This window comes from Diabrotica virgifera, chromosome 6 (genome assembly GCF_917563875.1).
Source record: "Diabrotica virgifera virgifera chromosome 6, PGI_DIABVI_V3a".
Classification (NCBI taxonomy): domain Eukaryota; kingdom Metazoa; phylum Arthropoda; class Insecta; order Coleoptera; family Chrysomelidae; genus Diabrotica; species Diabrotica virgifera.
The window spans coordinates 146,416,322-146,436,060 of record NC_065448.1 but is presented as its reverse complement, the minus strand read 5'-3'; the positions used below and the strand labels follow the sequence as shown (position 1 = coordinate 146,436,060).

At 33.0% G+C, this 19,739-nt stretch overlaps 1 protein-coding gene across 1 annotated transcript in view; it reads right to left on the bottom strand.

The window, feature by feature from the left end:
- LOC126886916 (pleckstrin homology domain-containing family A member 8) overlaps positions 1-19,155 on the bottom strand; it is a 31,418-nt gene extending 12,263 nt beyond the window's left edge. Inside the window, exon 1 of the mRNA XM_050654077.1 lies at positions 18,764-19,155. Within this exon, the coding sequence (XP_050510034.1) occupies positions 18,764-19,065 (302 nt within the window). The 5' untranslated portion in view covers positions 19,066-19,155. The remainder of the gene's footprint in view (positions 1-18,763) is intronic.
- Positions 19,156-19,739: the final 584 nt, after the last annotated feature.

Sequence of the window (19,739 nt, the reverse complement as noted above, 5' to 3'; positions counted from 1 at the left end):
ACCATTTCCAATTGTTTTGATATAGTTTACTTTACTTATTTAGTTGCTATATTCAGTGGCGGATCGTGGCCTTGGAGACAGGGTCGGCAAGGTTTTTTTGTCTCCTCATATAGGTATACCATCAAACTAAAAGGCTTAAATCATCATAGGAGATTTTGTTGTTTTTTGTTTTTTTATTTGATGTACTTGACATTCTCTCTTGTTTCATGGTGTTTCGACCATACGTGTTGATTCTTTTGAGACAAGATAAATCCCGTTTATTTGAGGCAGAAATTGGTGGTAGTGGTGATAAGATAATTGATGAACAGTTTGTTATAATGAATTGCAGTACTTACTACATAGAATTATACATACATATTTTGTAACTTATCCCACTTTCTGAAAATATTTGGATCTACATAATTTTTAATTACCTAACTTGTTATAATAAATATCTTTTAAATTTTGAATCGTCAAAGAGGTCAAAAATTTGCAAATCTTCAAAATTCGAAAAACAAGTATCTATTTGCATATACTAGTAGGTATCCAAAATTTCAAGATGTACGGAACTGAATGTTGGGCAGTGAAGAAGAAAGAGGAACAACGAATGCATGTGGCGGAAATGAGAATGCTTAGACGGATGAATGGAGTGACAAAGAAGGATAAAATTAGAAATGAGTATATTAGGGGAAGTCTAGGGGTGGCACCAATTGATGCCAAAATGAGAGAGCATAGGTTAAGATGGTTTGGTCATGTTCAACGTCGAGACGTTAATCACCCAATACGAAGAATAGCTGAAGTGCAGATTCTTGGAAGGAGTAGGAGAGGAAGACCAAAGAAGACCTGGGGGGAGACGATATGGCAGGACATGTTGGTAAAGGGGATTAACATTGCTATGACCCAAGATAGAGTTGTGTGGAGAAATGCAATTAGGGAAACCGACCCCGCATAGGTATAAGGCAAAGAGAATGATGATGATTTACATTTTTATTGAGAAAAAATGATAACATTTATAGGGCTGTGGATTACGTTTCCAAGGTAATAAAAATTTAAGTGGTAGGTCAAAGTTTTTATAATATAGTGTCATTTTTAAATAATTTCATATCTTTTACTTATAGCCATAAAATATACAGTGTGATCACTATTTGCAAATACAAAATGTTCTCATTTTTTTTAATGGAACACCCTGTATATTAGTATTGCATTTTGTAGTAAATATTACAACCTTTCTTTTGGTATAACGTTGTATGTACATAGCATGTTTGGTTTTGTAAATATTTAAAAAAGAACTATAGATTTTACGTTACGAGGATATTTTATATCCGCGATAATTTTAATTGTTTTTTTTTTGCAACAAAATATAATCTGATTTTAGAAACATACACTAAAATATCAAAGATGAAAATAAAAACGTAATTAAAGATTAAATAAAAAAATAACTTTAAAATTATGTTACAAAACAATATTTTACCATACTAATAAGTAATTAATATGGATAAATTAATTATTAAATTAAACAATTAATTTTAAAATCTACCCTAGAAATTTTTCTACCCTAGTAACTTTATTGTACCCAATTTTGTTAGTTAAATTGTATTTACGAGTAAGATCAGTTAATAACTTTTTAATTTACCTACATCTTGAGAACGTATTAAGTATGCTTTGAAACAAATGAACGTTATAGAATTATATTATGAAGTAAATAGTATCTATGTAATGGTGTCACAAAAGCTGGTTATTTATTTATTTATCGTATGACAATTACAACACATTTAGAACAAAATTACAAACACTAGTAATATAGGTATATGACAAACTTTAAATAGTTACAAACAAACATCAAGTGTATTAATATTATCAATTGACTCTGAAGTTGCAAACAGGAAATCTTCAGAGCTACCATTGTAGGATCTTGAGGGACACTTTTCAATAATGTGGTCAATGGTTTGGTTCTCCCCACAGTCACATTGAGGAGACGGGTTCTTTCCTCATTTATGTAGCATGTATGCACATCTGCCATGTCTGGTTCGGATCCTATTTAGAGTGGACCATGTTTTACGTGGAAGATCAAAACCTGGTGGCTTGTGGGTAATGCAGGGCATGTTATTTTGCCATGCGTTCCATTCTTGGGACCATGCATTCGTGATGTTGAACTCCTCATGTATAATTCTTGCCGTTTTTATTGGTGGTTTTCTAGAGCGGAGACGGGTATTTCGTGTATCCTCGGTATCTTGGTGGATCGGCAGATTTATATTGTTCATGATCTTTTTGTATTCTCGTGTAAGTGCGTCAACTCGTCGTAAATGTGGAGGTGGGATGTGACTTAATACTGGAAGCCATTGGGTGGGAGTTGATTTAATTGTACCAGCTATCATCCTTATAGTGCTGTGCAGCTGAGTGTCCACCTTTTTTACGTGTGGGCTGTATAGCCAAACTGGGGCACAATATTCAGCGGTCGAGAAAACAAGGGCTAAGGCAGTAGAGCGGAGAGTGGAAGCCGATGCTCCCCAGGTGGTACCGCAGAGCTTCTGTATGATGTTATTTCTTGTACTCAACTTTTGGGCAGTTTTTGTTAGATGCTCTTTAAATGATAGCGTTCTGTCTAGTGTTACGCCCAGGTACTTAGGTACAACAAAAGATGGTAATAATTTCTAATGGTTTCGCCCAAAACAAATGTCATATCCACCAAATGTTCGGTTGAAAAATTAAAATTTAAAATATAAAAAATTTCAGCTACAAAAGTATTACCAGCTTCTGTGACACCAGTTAATACTATTTATATTGTTTCAAAGCATACTTTATAATTATGTTCTTAAGATGTAAGCAAATTTAAGAGTTTATCTGATCTTACTCGTAAAGACAATATAACTAACAATAATTAATTTGGTACAGGAAAGTTGCTGTGGTAGAAAAATTACTAGGGTAGATATCAAATTTGGTTGTTTATTTAATTTATTAACTAATTTATGCATTAATTAGTATTGTAAAATATTTTTTGTAAAATAATTTTAAGTTATTAAATTCAATTGAATTGTACTATTATACGATTTATTTTAATCTTTAATTACGTTTTTATTTTTACATTTGATATTTTACTGTATGTTTCTAAAACCAGATTACAAGTATTTTTTTTTTGCAAAAAAATTGTTTAATCAAAAATCCGCAAAAACGTAAAATCTATAGTTTTTTAAAAATATCTACAAAACGAAACATGCTAGGTACATACAACCTTATACCAAAAGAAAGGTTGTAATATTTACTACAAAAGGCAACACTAATATACAGGGTGTCCCATTTAAAAAAAAATAAGAAAATTTTGTATTTGCAAATAGTGATATAGTATATTTTATGACTATATGTCAAATATGTTAATTTATTTAAAAATAACAGTATACTAAAAAAACTTTGACATGTCATTTAAATTTTTATTACATTGAAAGCCTAATTCACAGCCCTTTGAATATTACCATTTTTCTCAATAAAACTGTTAACTTATATAAAGGCCTATAAAACCTTATATAAATTCTTAATATTTTTAAAAAATATATGCAAAAATGATTTAATATATAGGGTGTTCCTTTTAAAAAACACAACTTTAGTTCGTACCGTCGTTCTGACTCACCCTGTATAATCGAAAATAATTTTAAACTATAGACGGCTTCGATATACACTAACTTTGTTAAAAACATTTTTTTGTATATCCCATAATTTAGCCGTAATCAAGGAAAACCAGAGGTTTGGCGCACCCTGTATAAGTGCATTTCATTCAAAAATTATTTTTGTGGTATTAAAAGCCTAAAAGATTATAAACCATTAAATATTTCAAGGGATTAGGTAGTAAAAATTAATAAAATTTAGAACAATTATCTACATGAGAAAAGAAAGTTATTCAAAAATAAACAGAAACGAAACCTTTACAGGGAATATTACTGATAAGATAATTTATTATGGTATTATCTAAGTATACAGCTTAAACAACATCCAAGGTAAACTTCAAACAGAGAAAAGAAAATTAATTCTAAATAAAAATATTAGGTACCTATCTTGAATATTTCTTGATCTCTAAATAAAAAAAAATGGATCTTTCAGGTGATGATATAATGACTTTTTGAGATTATATTTTATATTGCTTATAATAAAATTTATCTAGAATAATTATATCAAAGAGTCGCAACAAAACAATCACAAGAAGAGTAAAAATGCTAGAAAAAAGAGAAGAAATTGCATAGAAGAAATAAAAGAGAAACACAAGAACAGAAATGGAAGAACAAGAAATTGCTAACAGACCAGAGACAAGAAAAAAAATGTATAATATATGCCTGAACTGCCGATATGAATGAGTCAGATTAAATTAAATTATTAGAAGAATTTTTTTACTAAGCAACAAAATTTTTGTTTAATTTATTAAAATTTTGTATTTTGATAACGACGTTCGAGGTGGAAGTCGAAACGTCAATAAAATCATTTTTTTTAAGTTAAATTGTGGCTTATTTCCCAATTAAAATAGTTAATTACATAAATGCCACAAAGAAATTGCTTCAGAGCAATATTAAAAAATATATAAACAAGACACGAAAACAGTTTATATAAATTTATACTTATGTAATAATAAATGAAAAAAAAAAAGAAATCCTGAAGAGATATAAATAAAACACAATAACAAAATGGTAAAAAGTACCCCTCACATACCTTATGGAAATTAGGTCCCAGTGGATTTAGTTCATAATTTGGGAAAATACTCTTTGAAGGATTGTGATGAAAAGTTCTCATGGGCACAACTCGATCGTATGGAGGATTTTCAAGATATAGAGACACAAACTCGGGAAATTATAAGATTTACTGGGTATTCCAATTCTCTGAGTTACTGGTTATCTGGCAACATGTAGAAGTTTGGATTAAAGAAAAGTACTATAGTCGAGGTTTTTTTCCTGGCTATCCAATGGAGACCTTTACTTTGACCTTGACCTTCAACGGACGTCATCTTCTACAGTTTTGATGGTGTTCGGCATTAAATTGATATCACTTGATATAAACAGATTACTCGTGGGTTTTTGGGATCGCTAAACACGAATATGCCGTCAGAATTGACCTCCGGAGTAGTGATGTTGATTATAGTTACTTTCGAGTATTCGTTACAAATCGTTACTTTTGTATAAAGTAATCATTTACAGTATTCGTTACTTTGATTACTTTTGTATTTGAGTACCGGTAATCATATCGAGAATCCTATTTCTCAGTAGGTAGATATTTTGTATGAAGTAATCATTTACGGTATTCGTTACTTTGATTACTTTTGTATTTGAGTACCGGTAATCATATCTAGAATCGTATTTCTCAGTAGGTAGGCATTTTGTATAGGTATTCCGATATAACAACGATCTTTCCCGATCTGTTTAAGGGATAAAAATGATTTGATTACTATGACTACTTTTGTTACTTTTGCATTTAAGTACCGGTAATCATATCGAGAATCGTCTTTCTCAGTGGGTAGGTATTTTGTATAGGTATTCTGATATAACAACGACCTTCACCGATCTCTTTAAGGGATAAAAATGATTTGATTACTATGATTACTTTTGTCACTTTTGTATTTGAGTACCGGTAATCATATCGAGAATCGTATTTCTCAGTAGGTAGGCATTTTGTATAGGTATTCCGATATAACAACGATCTTCACCGATCTGTTTAAGGGATAAAAATGATTTGATTACTATGATTACTTTTGTTACTTTTGCATTTAAGTACCGGTATCATATCGAGAATCGTATTTCTCAGCGGGTAGGTATTTTGTATAGGTATTTCGATATAACAACGACCTTCACCGATCTGTTTAAGGGATAAAAATGATTTGATTACTATGATTACTTTTGTATTTGAATACGGGTAATCATATCGAGAATCGTATTTCTCAGTAGGTAGGTATTTTGTATAGGTATTCCGATATAACAACGACCTTCACCGATCTGTTTAAGGGATAAAAATGATTTGATTACTATGATTACTTTTGTCACTTTTGTATTTGAGTACCGGTAATCATATCGAGAATCGTATTTCTCAGTAGGTAGGCATTTTGTATAGGTATTCCGATATAACAACGACCTTCACCCATCTGTTTAAGGGATAAAAATGATTTGATTACTATGATTACTTTTGTTACTTTTGTATTTGAATACGGGTAATCATATCGAGAATCGTATTTCTCAGTAGGTAGGTATTTTGTATAGGTATTCCGATATAACAACGACCTTCACCGATCTGTTTAAGGGATAAAAATGATTTGATTACTATGATTACTTTTGTCACTTTTGTATTTGAGTACCGGTAATCATATCGAGAATCGTATTTCTCAGTAGGTAGGCATTTTGTATAGGTATTCCGATATAACAACGACCTTCACCGATCTGTTTAAGGGATAAAAATGATTTGATTACTATGATTACTTTTGTTACTTTTGCATTTGAATACGGGTAATCACATCGAGAATCGTATTTCTCAGTAGGTAGGTATTTTGTATAGGTATTCTGATATAATAACGACCTTCACGAAGTACGAAGTAATAATAGTCATTACTCGCTCTGATACGATTGGTACGAAGTAATCAGAGTAATCAAAGTAGATACAATAGTCGTTACTCGGACAGAAAAGTTCCCTCTCTTCATAAATAAACCAAGAACGGCCAAACCCTTCTACGCAAGAATTAGAAGCTACTTAAATCAATTAAACTACACGTTCCCAGAATGCTTTCCTTCCCAATTGTTCTCAATTCCTCCGTGGCAAATAAAGAACCCTCAGTGCCTAACACGCCTCCTTTCTTTCGATAAACATTCAACAAACTCACAGTTAATCAAATCAGCCTTCAATGATATACTTCACAACTACAAGGATTATACACATGTATACACCGATGCATCTAAATCAAATGAAGGTACTGGTGCTGCAGTCATAACCCCAACATCAACAAATAAATACAAACTCCCTTCAGAGTACTCCATTTACTCTGATGAATTATACGCTCTATACCAGGCCACCCTCACTGTCAACGCATCCAATAATACCAAATATAGCATACTCACAGACTCTCTAAGTTCCGTACAGTCAATCCAACATGACAACCCATCTAATCCTTTGGTCATCAAAATAAAACAAGAAGTTCATACCGCTCAACTGCATGGAAAAATTATCATATTCCTATGGATACTATCCCATACTGGAATTCAAGGAAATGAAGAGGCAGACAACGCTTCAAAAGAAGCTGCAACTAGTGATAATGCGGAGTGTACGGAAACATTTACGAGTGCGGATGCGAAAGCGGCGGTTAAACGTAAAGTGCGGTATTTGTGGGAAGAAAAGTGGAAAGTGTCATCGGCCAAGCTACGCGAAATTAAAAAATCGATAAAACCTTGGCCAACATTACCAACAAGTCGGAGACACCAGGTATATTAACGCGACTCCGACTGGATCATACGCGATTAACTAATAGTCATGTGTTTTCCGACAAACAAGAACCAAGATGTGACAATTGTGAAGAAAACAATCAATCATGTATTAGAGAAATGCGCGGCATTAACGCCAAAGTGCATGTTGTACAATATACCAAACAAACAAGTGATATTTTAGGTCTACAGTGCAATAGGGCTTTTCATCGACTGTCATTTGTTTCGAGCTTCTGTCATGTGTCACATAATATTAATATATCTACATCATACGTCTCCGGTTTGTATCATTGTTATATACCAATAACGTATGACGTAGATATATTAACATTATGTGACACATGACAGAAGCTCGAAATAAATGACTGAATGAAAAGCGCGATATGTCAAATTTAAAGAGTTTCCTAAGTTCAATTAACATTTTACACAATATCTAAACATACAAATGTAACAAAAATTATTGTTCGCTACTATTGTTTCGCTAATAGCCAATTTGGCTGATGCGATGTTGTTAATAAAAAAAAATAGTCGTTACTCGCTCTGATACGATTGGTACGAAGTAATCAGAGTAATCAAAGTAGATACAATAGTCGTTAAGCTCTGATACGATTGGTACGAAGTAATCAGAGTAATCAAAGTAACGATTTGCCTCTCTGTATAGTAATCGTTACTTTCGGTATTCGTAAGTAACGAGTAGTTACTTTTTCAACATCACTACTCCGGAGCACGTGGTGGCTAGGGCCTCCCGTGGTAAAGGACATCATCTTCTAGAGTTTCAATGGTTTTCGGCATTTAATTGATGCAAATGAATTACTGGAGGGTTTTTTGAGGTCGCTAAACACGAATATGCCACCAGAACCGACTCCCGGAGCACTTGGTTTCCAAGGTCAATGAAAGGGGCTCCTGGAGTTTCGAGGTTCTTAGATACTACATAAATTCAAACGGATTAGTTATAGGTTTTTGGGGTTGCAGAACACGAATACGTGATCAGCACAGACCCAGGAGCACCTGGTGTCTAAGACAGGTTATCTTCTGGAGTTTCGGAGGAATCAAATGAATTACTCTTAGGGTTTTTGGGGTTGCTGAACATGTATACACTATCAGATCTGACCCACGAATCACATTGTGCCTACGGCACGTCATCTTCTAGAGTTTCGAGGGCTTTCGGCATTAAATTGATGAAAACGGATTGCTCATGGATTTTTGGGGGCGCTGAACGCTAATGCGCCATCAGATCCGACCAACGGAGCACCTGGTGCCTAAGGTTATTCATCTTCTCGAGTTTCGAGAGTTTTTGGCATTAAATTGATACGAGAATGGATTACTCATGGCTTTTTGGAGTTGCTGAACTCGAATACGCCATCAGAACAGACACACGAGCACCTATCGCCTAAGGCACGTCATCTTATATTATAGCATATCATATTCGTGTTCAGCAACCCCAAAACACAAGAGTAATCCTCTTGCATCAATTTAGTACCGAAAACTCTCGAAACGCCAGAAGATGACGTGCCTTAGGCACAAGGTACTCCGATGTCTGTTCTGATGGGGTATTCGTGTTCAGCAACTCCAAAAACTATGAGTAATCCGTTTGCATCAATGTAGTACCGAAGACCCTCGAAACTCCAGGAGCCCCTTTCATTGACCTTGGAAACCAGGTGCTCCGGGAGTTGGTTCTGATGGCATATTCCTGTTTAGCGACTTCAAAAAACCCTCCAGCAATTCATTTGCATTAATTAAATGCCGAAAACCATCGAAATTCTAAAAGATGACGTCCCTTGCAGTGGTCCTGTCCACCACGTCCTCCGGAGGTCAATTCTGATGGCATATTCGTGTTTAGCGATCCCAAGATCCCATGAGTAATCTGTTTATATCAATTTAATGCTGATAACCCTCGAAACTCTAGACTCTAGAAGATGACGTTCGTTGAAGGTCAAGGTCAAGGTCAAAGTAAGGGTCGTCACTGGATAGCCAGGAAAAAATCCTAGACTACTAGTACTTTTTTTTCATGTACAAACTTCTACATGTTGCCAGATAACCATAACTCAGGGAATTGAAATACCCAGTAAATCTTATAATTTTCCCCGTTTGTGCCTCTATATCTTGAAAATCCTCCATACGATCGAGTTGTGCCCATGAGAACTTTTCATCACAATGCTTCAAATAGTATTTTCCCAAAGTATGAACTAAATCCACTGGGACCTAATTTCCATAAGCTTTGTGCGGGGTACTTTCTCCTCAAGATATCAACAATCAAAGAGAAAAAAGTCCCACTATTTCTGAAATTAAGTATGAAATCAACAAACTCAAAAGTGGTTTCACCAGGGTCCGACAACATTACATCAGAATTAATTCAACAGAGTGATGAATACTTAATAGATTAAGACAAATTACTAAAATCTGAAAACAGACACTTCTAAACTCTCTGTATTATACTACACATCATTTCGTATACAGTGATGAGCACGCTAATAACCGGCAAAATAACGTAAAAGTTGGAAAACATAATACATTTTGAAGTAAATAGAAATTAAACTAGTAGAGGTGGAAATTATCGATATAAACGTATAAATTAACATTACATTACATAGTTTCCCACCTTTAGACGTATAGAAGGAGTATTATAACTGTCACTGTGACAGGAGATTTTATAAAATACTCCTGTCACAGACGTCTAAAAGTGGGAAACTCTTTTCACTTCACAATGTATTATGTTTTCCATCTTTTGCGTTATTTTGCCGGTTATTAGCGTGCTATATCACTATATAATTATTTGTATATCAAAATCAAATAATTTTTTTATGTTTTTCATTGCAGATAAAAACTATATTTCTGATATTTTCACAATATAATTACAGTAAAATCTCAAATAGAATGGACCTCTATTTAACAGACTTCGGATATAACGGGCAAAAAATCCGGTCAAATGTAAAAAAAAAATTGAATGTAAAAAATATGAAAAATCAGTAAGGACAGGATCTCGTCACTGCATTGTGCTAACGCTGATGGATCGCATAGATTGACTCCTATAATTGCTGTCAAATCTGGTAAACCTACAATTCTAAAAGATATAATATTCCTTTATCTGCCCATTTTTTTCTTCTTTTATGGCCTTTGGGAACTGCGCCCATTTAGCCAGCAACACTTCTTGAAATCGACTCATCACCATACACCAAGACCATTATGAATCGTTTACCGTTTTATACCAGTATAACAATGTTTTATCAGCGTTTCAGTGTTATTGATTTGAGAAAATTGTAGATTAATTTCTGAAATGATGGTCTCCAGTTCATAGCAAAATCCCATCATTACTTCTTCGTTGGCAATGAGCTTTTCAGCTTGAAGCTCAAGAATCCGGTAATCTTTTTTGAATCGATGTAACCACTGATACTTTGATATATCATGCTTATCAAGTTAATCAATAAAACCTTAAATGCAATTTGAATAATGGAAAATCATAGCACGGATAATCTGCAGCCCACAGAAAATCGGGGTTATACTGTACACTCATAGACAAAAATATCGAATATTTTAAAATGATCTATTATGTGAAGTGAAACTTTATTTGCTGCAGTCCTTATCCTTCCCAGTGTCACAGGCATAGGATTTCTTTTCCGAATACCGAATGCGATGTTTTAAAGTGCCATGTAATTGTTCAAACAGACTTAAAGCTAATACCTATGGGCTATGTGGTGGCCAACATAAGCTTTAAAATTGAATATCATTAAGGTAAGTGCGATGGAATTAAACTGGATCAAACGGATACCAGAGCCCCCCCCCTTCAGTAGCTGAAATGCAAGAAGCAGTTACCAGACTGAAAAACAACAAGTCACCTGGATTAGACAACATTAACGCAGAATTAATAAAAGAAGGCGGAGACTCCCTATTGAATGCGATACACGAACTAGTAGTGAACATATGGAATAATAAACAACTGCCACAAGACTAGAATACTGGAGTAATTATTCCACTACATAAAAAGGTAGACCAGCTTCAATGTAAAAACTACCGGGCAATAACGCTACTGACTGTGGCATATAAAATTTTACTGTCAAATGTTGTGTATGAGCGATTGAGACCATATGCGGAACAAATAGTTGGGGGATATCAATGCGGTTTCTGCAGGCAGAAGTCCACAATAGATCAGATCTTCGTCTTGAGGCAAATCTTGGAAAAAACTAGTGAATTTATTCATTGATTTTGAGAGTGCCTATGATAGTATCCATCGAGAATTTCTGATCCACGCCCTGAACGAGTTTAATATTCCAACTCAACTCATTGATATAGTAAAAGAAACACTTAAAGTACAAAGCAAAATTCGAATTCAAAATGCACTAACAGATACAATCCATGTTAGAACGGGTCTACGACAGGGAGATGCCCTATCCTGTATTCTATTCAACATCACATTAGAGAAAATAATTAGAGTCAAAAGTCAACACCAGAGGTACAATAGTAACAAAAAGTGTACAAATAATGGCATTTGCAGATGATGTTGACATCATAGCTAGAAGCAAAAGAGAAATGATAGAAGCATTTAATGCGATAGAAAGAGCGGCACAAAACAGTGCCCTAAATATTAATGAAATAAAAACCAAATACGTGAAGGCCAGCAAATCGACAGGCCAAAGAAACCTACAGAATCTGACAATAGGAGACTATAACATCGAAAGCGTGAAAAATTTTACATATCTAGGTTCACTAGTTACTGCAGATAACAATGTCAGCGAAGAAGTTAAGAGAAGAATACATATTGGTAATAAAATATAATGGACTAATCAAACATCTAAGATCTAACAACATCACGAGAAAAACCAAATGCAAAATATACAAAACCCACAGTCCCTATGGATCAGAGACATGGACACTGTCGAAAAGCGATGAGAACTTGTTAGGTACGTTTGAACGAAAAATCCTGAGACACATATATAAGGAGGTGAAAGAAAATGACGTATGGCGCAGAAGATATAATTTTGAACTATACGCAGCTTACAATGAACCCGACGTCATAACATCCATAAAGATCGGGCGTCTGCGCTGGATGGGCCATGTTGAACGGATGTTGGAGACTGAAACACCAAAACACATCATGAGGCAGACACCAGTAGGGAGAAGGTCAAAGAAAAGACCCAAACTTAGATACATGGAACAAGTGAAACAAGATCTGAAAACACTTGAGATTACCAATTGGAAGAACAAAGCCAGGAACAGAACATAATGGCGGAAAATTCTAGAACAAGCCAAGACCCAAAAAGGGTTGTCGAGCTACTGATGATGACGATTACGGTAAGTATTCACTATTCTTAAGACATGAGGATGCGCATTATGTGTCATATTCAATATGGGTTGCAAATGGCAAAACATAATCTTCTAAAATGTTTTCAATGTACATGCCAGCTATCATTCTCCCAATCACCTTCAAAAGTTTCATATGTCCTTTCCAAGCAATACCGGTCCATAGTACTGTGACGCCATCATCAAAACTAAGGCTCTGTATGAGGTTGTAACTGGCATAACGTTTCCCATAGGGAAGAGAGATTGGTGAAATTTTGTCTACTGAAGGATTGGCGAACAGTATGCCAGTTGCAAACTCATACAAAGTGTTAGTTTTGGTGGTGGCCGTGTGCTTGGAGCAGTATTGCTTGGAAAGGACATTACCGAACATGTGGAGGTGATTGGGAGAACGACAGCTGACATAAATCTACATTGAAAACATTTTAGATCATGTTTGCCATTTGACAACCATATTGAATATGATAGATTCGTGCTATGCACAATAACACACATCCTCATATCGCTAGAATAGTAAATACATACCTTTAAATTCGATTTTTTATAGAATAGATAGATAATATTATACAAAAATTTTTACCTTAAATACATTTTTTTACATATAAACGAAAGAAAATCAATCAATACAATGCTTAACAATAAAAACTTCAATAAAAAAATACAAGAAAATTGTGTACATTCACTGTCACTTCAACATAACTATTTATCCCAAGAAAAACCTTTAATTTATTCTTAAAATTAATAACAAATTATAATCAAATCAACAAGTTCACCAACCAATAAAAGTCAGTAAAAATAAACAAAAAATATTGTGCATGTCCTCTGTCATTCAAATACTACTTTATATTTTTAAGGAAAACCTTTAATTTATCTTTAAAACTTTTAACTGTCCTACAGTCTTTTAATTCATTAGGCAATTCATTGAATTCTCTGAAACCTCTAAATATTAATGAGTTTATTGAGCTGCTATAATTCATTTTAGAAAAGTATATGTTATTTTTATTTTGAGTATCGTGTATGTGTGTATTAGGAAAATTAATAAATTGCTGAAAATAATCGGGAGCTATATTGTTTTTAATTTTATAAACCAAAATCAATGCAAAATATTGAAATCTTTGATATACTGAAAACCAGTTCAATGTATTAAGCATTAAATTTATTGGTGTCAATCGGCCCATTCTTAATATGTATTATACGCATGGCATAGGTACCACGATTTTGTAATTTTTGAAGTTGCCCGTTTTATTTAGGTTGAACAAATATAAGACTGATGCACAATAATCAAAATGAGGTTGGATTATTGAATTATATGCAGTAAGTCTAGTTTCTAAAGATAAATTTTTTGCTATTCTTGTAAAAAAGTATAATTTCTTGATAATTTTTTGTGTATATAAACAAAATGATCTTCCAATGAAAGAGTGTTATCAAGTTGAAATCCTAAGTATTTAATAGTTGTTATTTCAATCTTTTCACCATTTATGGATAAATTAATGTTATTTATATTGATTTTGTTATACTTATATCTACTGGTTTTAATTAAAGCCTTTGTCTTTGCTACATTTAATTTTAACTTGTTTAATGTTAAATAATTATAAACAGCCTCCAGAATTGTATTCATTTTTGCCACTGCATTTTCCAAGCATACATCACTACAAGCTATTAACGTATCGTCAGCAAAAATATTAATAAACTCACAATCAACAAACAGATCTATATCATTAAAGTAGATAATAAAAAGTAATGGCCCTAGGACACTGCCCTGAGGTACACCTATATCAATGTTAAGTTCATCTGACATAAAATTATCGAATTTAACATTCTGCTTGCGATTTGATAGATAATTATTCAGCCAGTCAAATACTCCACCCCTAATGCCATACTGCCACAATTTTGTCAGTAAAATATTTCGGTCTATGGTTTCAGAGGCCCTCTTAAGATCTAAGAATACAGATACTACATATTTGTTTTGATCCAATTCAGTTTTTAAATTTACTAATTGTCAACTGAAGTGCCGAATCACAAGAGTGTTGCTTTCTAAAACCAGATTGATTACTTATCAGAATAACCTTTGTTTTAACATGTTCAATAATTTGATCATATACAACAAGTTCAATCAACTTTTCAATTGCTGGTAGTGTATTGATGGGTCTGAATTCTTCAGCTTTCACTGTATTATTGATTTTTTGAATTGGTACTATTGTATACTTTAAGTTGATTCGGAATTTTACCAGTACACAGAGAAGTATTGATTAAATTTAATATAATATGCCCAATTGTTTCAAAAATGTCTGAGAATTTTAGAGTTTAATATATCATGAACTGAGCATACTGTCTAATTTATTAACATACATATGTAATTCGATTAAAGATACTAATTTAAATTTATTTATCGGTAGGTATAAGTTACTATTTTTATTACACCAGGTTTAGCCTGATTCTTTAACAATACCTCTGTAATAATATTGTTGTCAAACAGGTAAATTTTCGTTGTATACTGGGTGTTCCAATCAAACTGAGTTTTTTTCTCAAAGTTCGCATCACCCTGTGTTATATTCTAGCATTTATAAAATACTGAAATTAAAACCCAACTACAGCCTCAGGTTTTCTAACATTCTGTTTTTTGATTCATTCGTTTATGTTAGATAATAAAAAAGTTAGGTGCTTTAACAACTAGACATGTTCTTCGTCAATACACAGTGTTTTTAAATAAGTGCGACAAACTTTACAAGGTAATTCTGCATGATAAAATAATGACAGTTGGCTTTATAAACGTATGTCCGCAAACATATCTCCCGTTTCCGAGATACGGGATGTTGATTTTTTTCTTACAAACTGACGATTTATTTATTGCTTTAAAACCAGTTGAGATATGCAAATGAAATTTGGTAGGTTTTAAGAGATAGTTGGTGCCGATTTTTTGGCATAAAATTAAGAATTTTATATTCACCATTAGCGTGCATACAGGTAATATGATCGGTCATATTACACGTATGCGCGCTAATGGTGAATATTAAATTCTTAATTGTATGTCAAAAAATGTGCAATAACTACGGTTTAAAACCCACCAAATTTCATTGGCATATCTCAACCGGTTTTAAAGCAATAAAATAAATCGTCAGTTTGTAAGAAAAAATTCAACATCCCGTATCTCGGAAACGAAACATTTGCGGACATACGTTTATAAAGCCAACTGTCATTATTTTTTCATGCAGATTTATCCCTTAAAGTTTGTCGCACTTATTTAGAAACACCGTGTATTCATGAAGAACATGTGTAGTTGTTAAAGTACCTAACTTTTTTATTATCCAACATAAACAAATGAATCAAACAACAGAATGTTCAGAAAACCTGAGGCTATAACTGGATTTTAATTTCAGTGTTTTATAAATGCTAGAATATTCCACAGCGTGATGCGAATTTGAGAAAAAAACACAGTTTGATGGTATACAATGGTATTGGTATACACTCGGTACACAATGAAAATATACCTGTTTAGCAACAATATTATTACAGTGGCATTGCTAAAGAATCAGGCTATAACATGTTCAAAAATCACTTAAATCGGCCAACAGGTTTAGGAAATATGAGACATCAAAAATGACCAAATTTTTAAGTGGGCTGATTTCTATGCACGTAAATTTACGTCATTACGATATCTTTTTAAATTACTCCACAACTCCTGATTAAACGGTTCAAGTGCTGTTTTAAAAGTTCTATAAGCATTATCACGTAATTTTATAAGAGAGTATACTTGGTAGCTTTAAGTTAAACCGGCAGATCTTAATAGGTGCTGTTTTATTGATTTCAATCTCACAATTTAAAAATAACTCATTAAAAATCGAGTCAACATCAACAGAATTCAAATTCCAGTTATAATACATTAAATTCGTCTGAATTTGCAAAATATTACTCTGACTTAAATTTCTAAATTTCTTAACATTATTCTCTGTACTTTTAGTATTTTTTAGATTAACAGAAATAATAGAGTAGTCAGTTAATTTTGGTGTTTCATGAACAGTTACTATGATATTCCTAGTATTTGACAGGACATAATCTACCAGTGTTTTAGATACATTTGTCACTCTAGTAGGTTCAGTACCTATCTAATTGGCAAACGCTGTAGCTCAACATTTGATCATTTATATTTTTTTGACATAAAAAGTACTTGACAATTGATCTGAATTGAAATCGCCCACCAAAATGAAAGATTGGTTCGTTGAAACAATAAAATCAAAAATGTTATCCAATTCTTGAATGAAGGGGAATGATATATGCAACCTATGTACCAAGTTGATGTTAAAAAATTAACTTTTAAAATTACACACCAATAATTTTTGTCAAGGACATACTCTCTTGCAACAGAACATCTATTTTAACATACTTTTAACATATTTATACTAACACTCCACCAGTATACCGGCTTGATGAATCACAACGAACACACATAATTTTCAATTCTTATTTCAATATCTTCTATGTCCTTGGTGGTCCTGGTCTCCCTTAATAAAATAACCTTCAGATTAAAACATAACAGACTTTCTCTAATTAGATCTAAATTTTACAGAACACTGAGCATTTATATACCTATATAACATCTGTATAAAGGCGGCGCCAGACATGCGGTATTTGGCAAATACTGAACAATTGAATGGTGGGCTACAACAATGTTGTAAGCAACAGAATCGAGATTATGCAGGAGATGAAAAAAACACATTGACAAGCCATTTATGAACATACGGATACCAATATTGCGGTACGAAAAACTCAGGGAAGGCAAAATATTTTTAGCCAGATTGAAAGATGCTCGCATTGGTCTTTGGATATACAATAATATTGAATTAAAACCTCACTTTGACCCAATATGTCGCTTACAACATTGTTGTAGCCCACCATTCAATTGCTTGCTAAATATCAAATATTTGAGTGCTCATGAAAGTGTTCGTTAAACGGCAAGCACCTTGCACCACATATTCGAGATTTTTCGTGTATCGAATCACTGTGGGAACAACAAATATATTCTAAATGAACAAAAAATGTAGGTACATAATGGTTATTGATACAGAGCTTCTTATAAATTTAGCCGCTTTTGTCATTAAGTCTGGTGGAAGTTTATTATTAAATAACAGAACAAAAGCCAAGAATGAGAAGATGGTGGTTGGTGTCACTTAATCAAACCACTTTTTAAGCTTTGTTTTGCTTTTTGCAAACGGGCTCTAAATGATGCTATTAATGATTCCTTTTTCTTTTTTAACTCACTTATCGTGTATTTCTCACCAATCTTAATGTGTATTCGTTTTCGTGCATCGTAAACATCATTTCGATTTTTATGATTTAAAAGATTCGCATTCCATATTACAGGTTCATTTTCATATACATCCAAAAATTGTAAAATACTTTCATTGGTCTACTCTATATTTACTATTTTCAGTATTTTTTACATTCTCTAGCAATAACTAAAGTGCTTTAATAAACGATTAAATAAATTAAATTAGATATAAACTTTACCCCAACATTTAAAAACTTGCTTATGCTTGCACGAATATGTAAATGAGAATAAGAATATTCAAACGGCGAATATTTGTTTACTTTGAAGTGTTGAAAAGACTGACAACATACGGGAACACAGCAAATATTCGACAAGCACTAAAATTGGTCAATGCCAAATAGCAAGCAACCCCTCCACACTAATAGGCAAATAGCGAGCACTTGTTCAGTATTTTTGCCAAATACCGCATGTCTGGCGCCGCCTTAAAGTTGTATATCAGGTGCAATTTTTAGTTTTTTTGATTATTATCAAGTATTTATATGACAGTTTAAAACATAGCATTTGGAAAAGAAATCCTATTCCTATGTCACTGGAAGAGGTAAGAATTGCAGCACAAAACATTTCACTTAACATGATAATTTCAAAATATTCGATATTTTTGTCCATGACTGTATAATAAATCTACTGAATGAAAATGGGTATATAGTTTGAATATACATCATAGTCATCATCTATCATTTTTGAAAATGATAATTTTATGAAATTAAAAAGTGTAATATGACATAGTATTTACCTTTTTAACCACATAAGAGCCTCTGTTGCTAAACCAACTTCAGAACTTTCTCTGAGGATCATGTCTTCCACATACATATTAGAAATGACATCTTTTTCATGTTCTCTTTTTAGCTTCGTAATATTTCCTTGCATATCAAGTACAACTGGAGCAAATGCTTTCCCAAACCTCTCAATAATGGATACCGCATCTGAACAAGCTTCCAAAAACTCTTTTGTCTTTATTTTATCACTAGAATTTTGGTACACACAAAGAACGGTGAATACCGTGGAATCATTGCTGTCCGAAATATTCTCGTTCATGTTTATTTAAATGAATTTTGTCATGATGAGCAGCTTTTATACTCCAATATTGTTTATATTTACGTCCACAGCTGATTTGTAAACGTCAGTTGTTAGTATCACAGAACATAAAATAAACTACAAATAATAGGGCTTTTCATCGATTGTCATTTGTTTCGAGCTTCTGTCAAATGTCGTATAATCCGTGTATAATAAAAATATACACGGATTATACAACATATTGACAGAAGCTCGAAACAAATGACTGTGAATGAAAAGCAATATAGACCGTGATGTCAAAAAAAGTTTTCCAAACACGTTGTGTCTAGGTACACGCTAAAATGTACGCAAATAAAAAAGTTAAACTTCATCAAGCTAGTGACTGTATTGGGACCGTGCAAGTTCGGCAAAGCGACCTCTATTTCTACGCTCTGTACTTTTATTCGCACTTTTAATAATTAAATTAATAATCCCAATTTGGCCAATTATATTAGCCCTGGTTGTTGGATAATTGTCAAGGCCATAGTCCAAAAAAATAATAAGAAGAAAAAATAAGATGCAGGTTATGCTATGCAAACGTAAACAATTGTATGTAGTAAATAAAATTAGTTATTAAAATGCAGTACTGCAAGCAAAATACAATTAATTAAATTTAACTTTATATAATAATTGCATATCATATCAATATTGTGGAG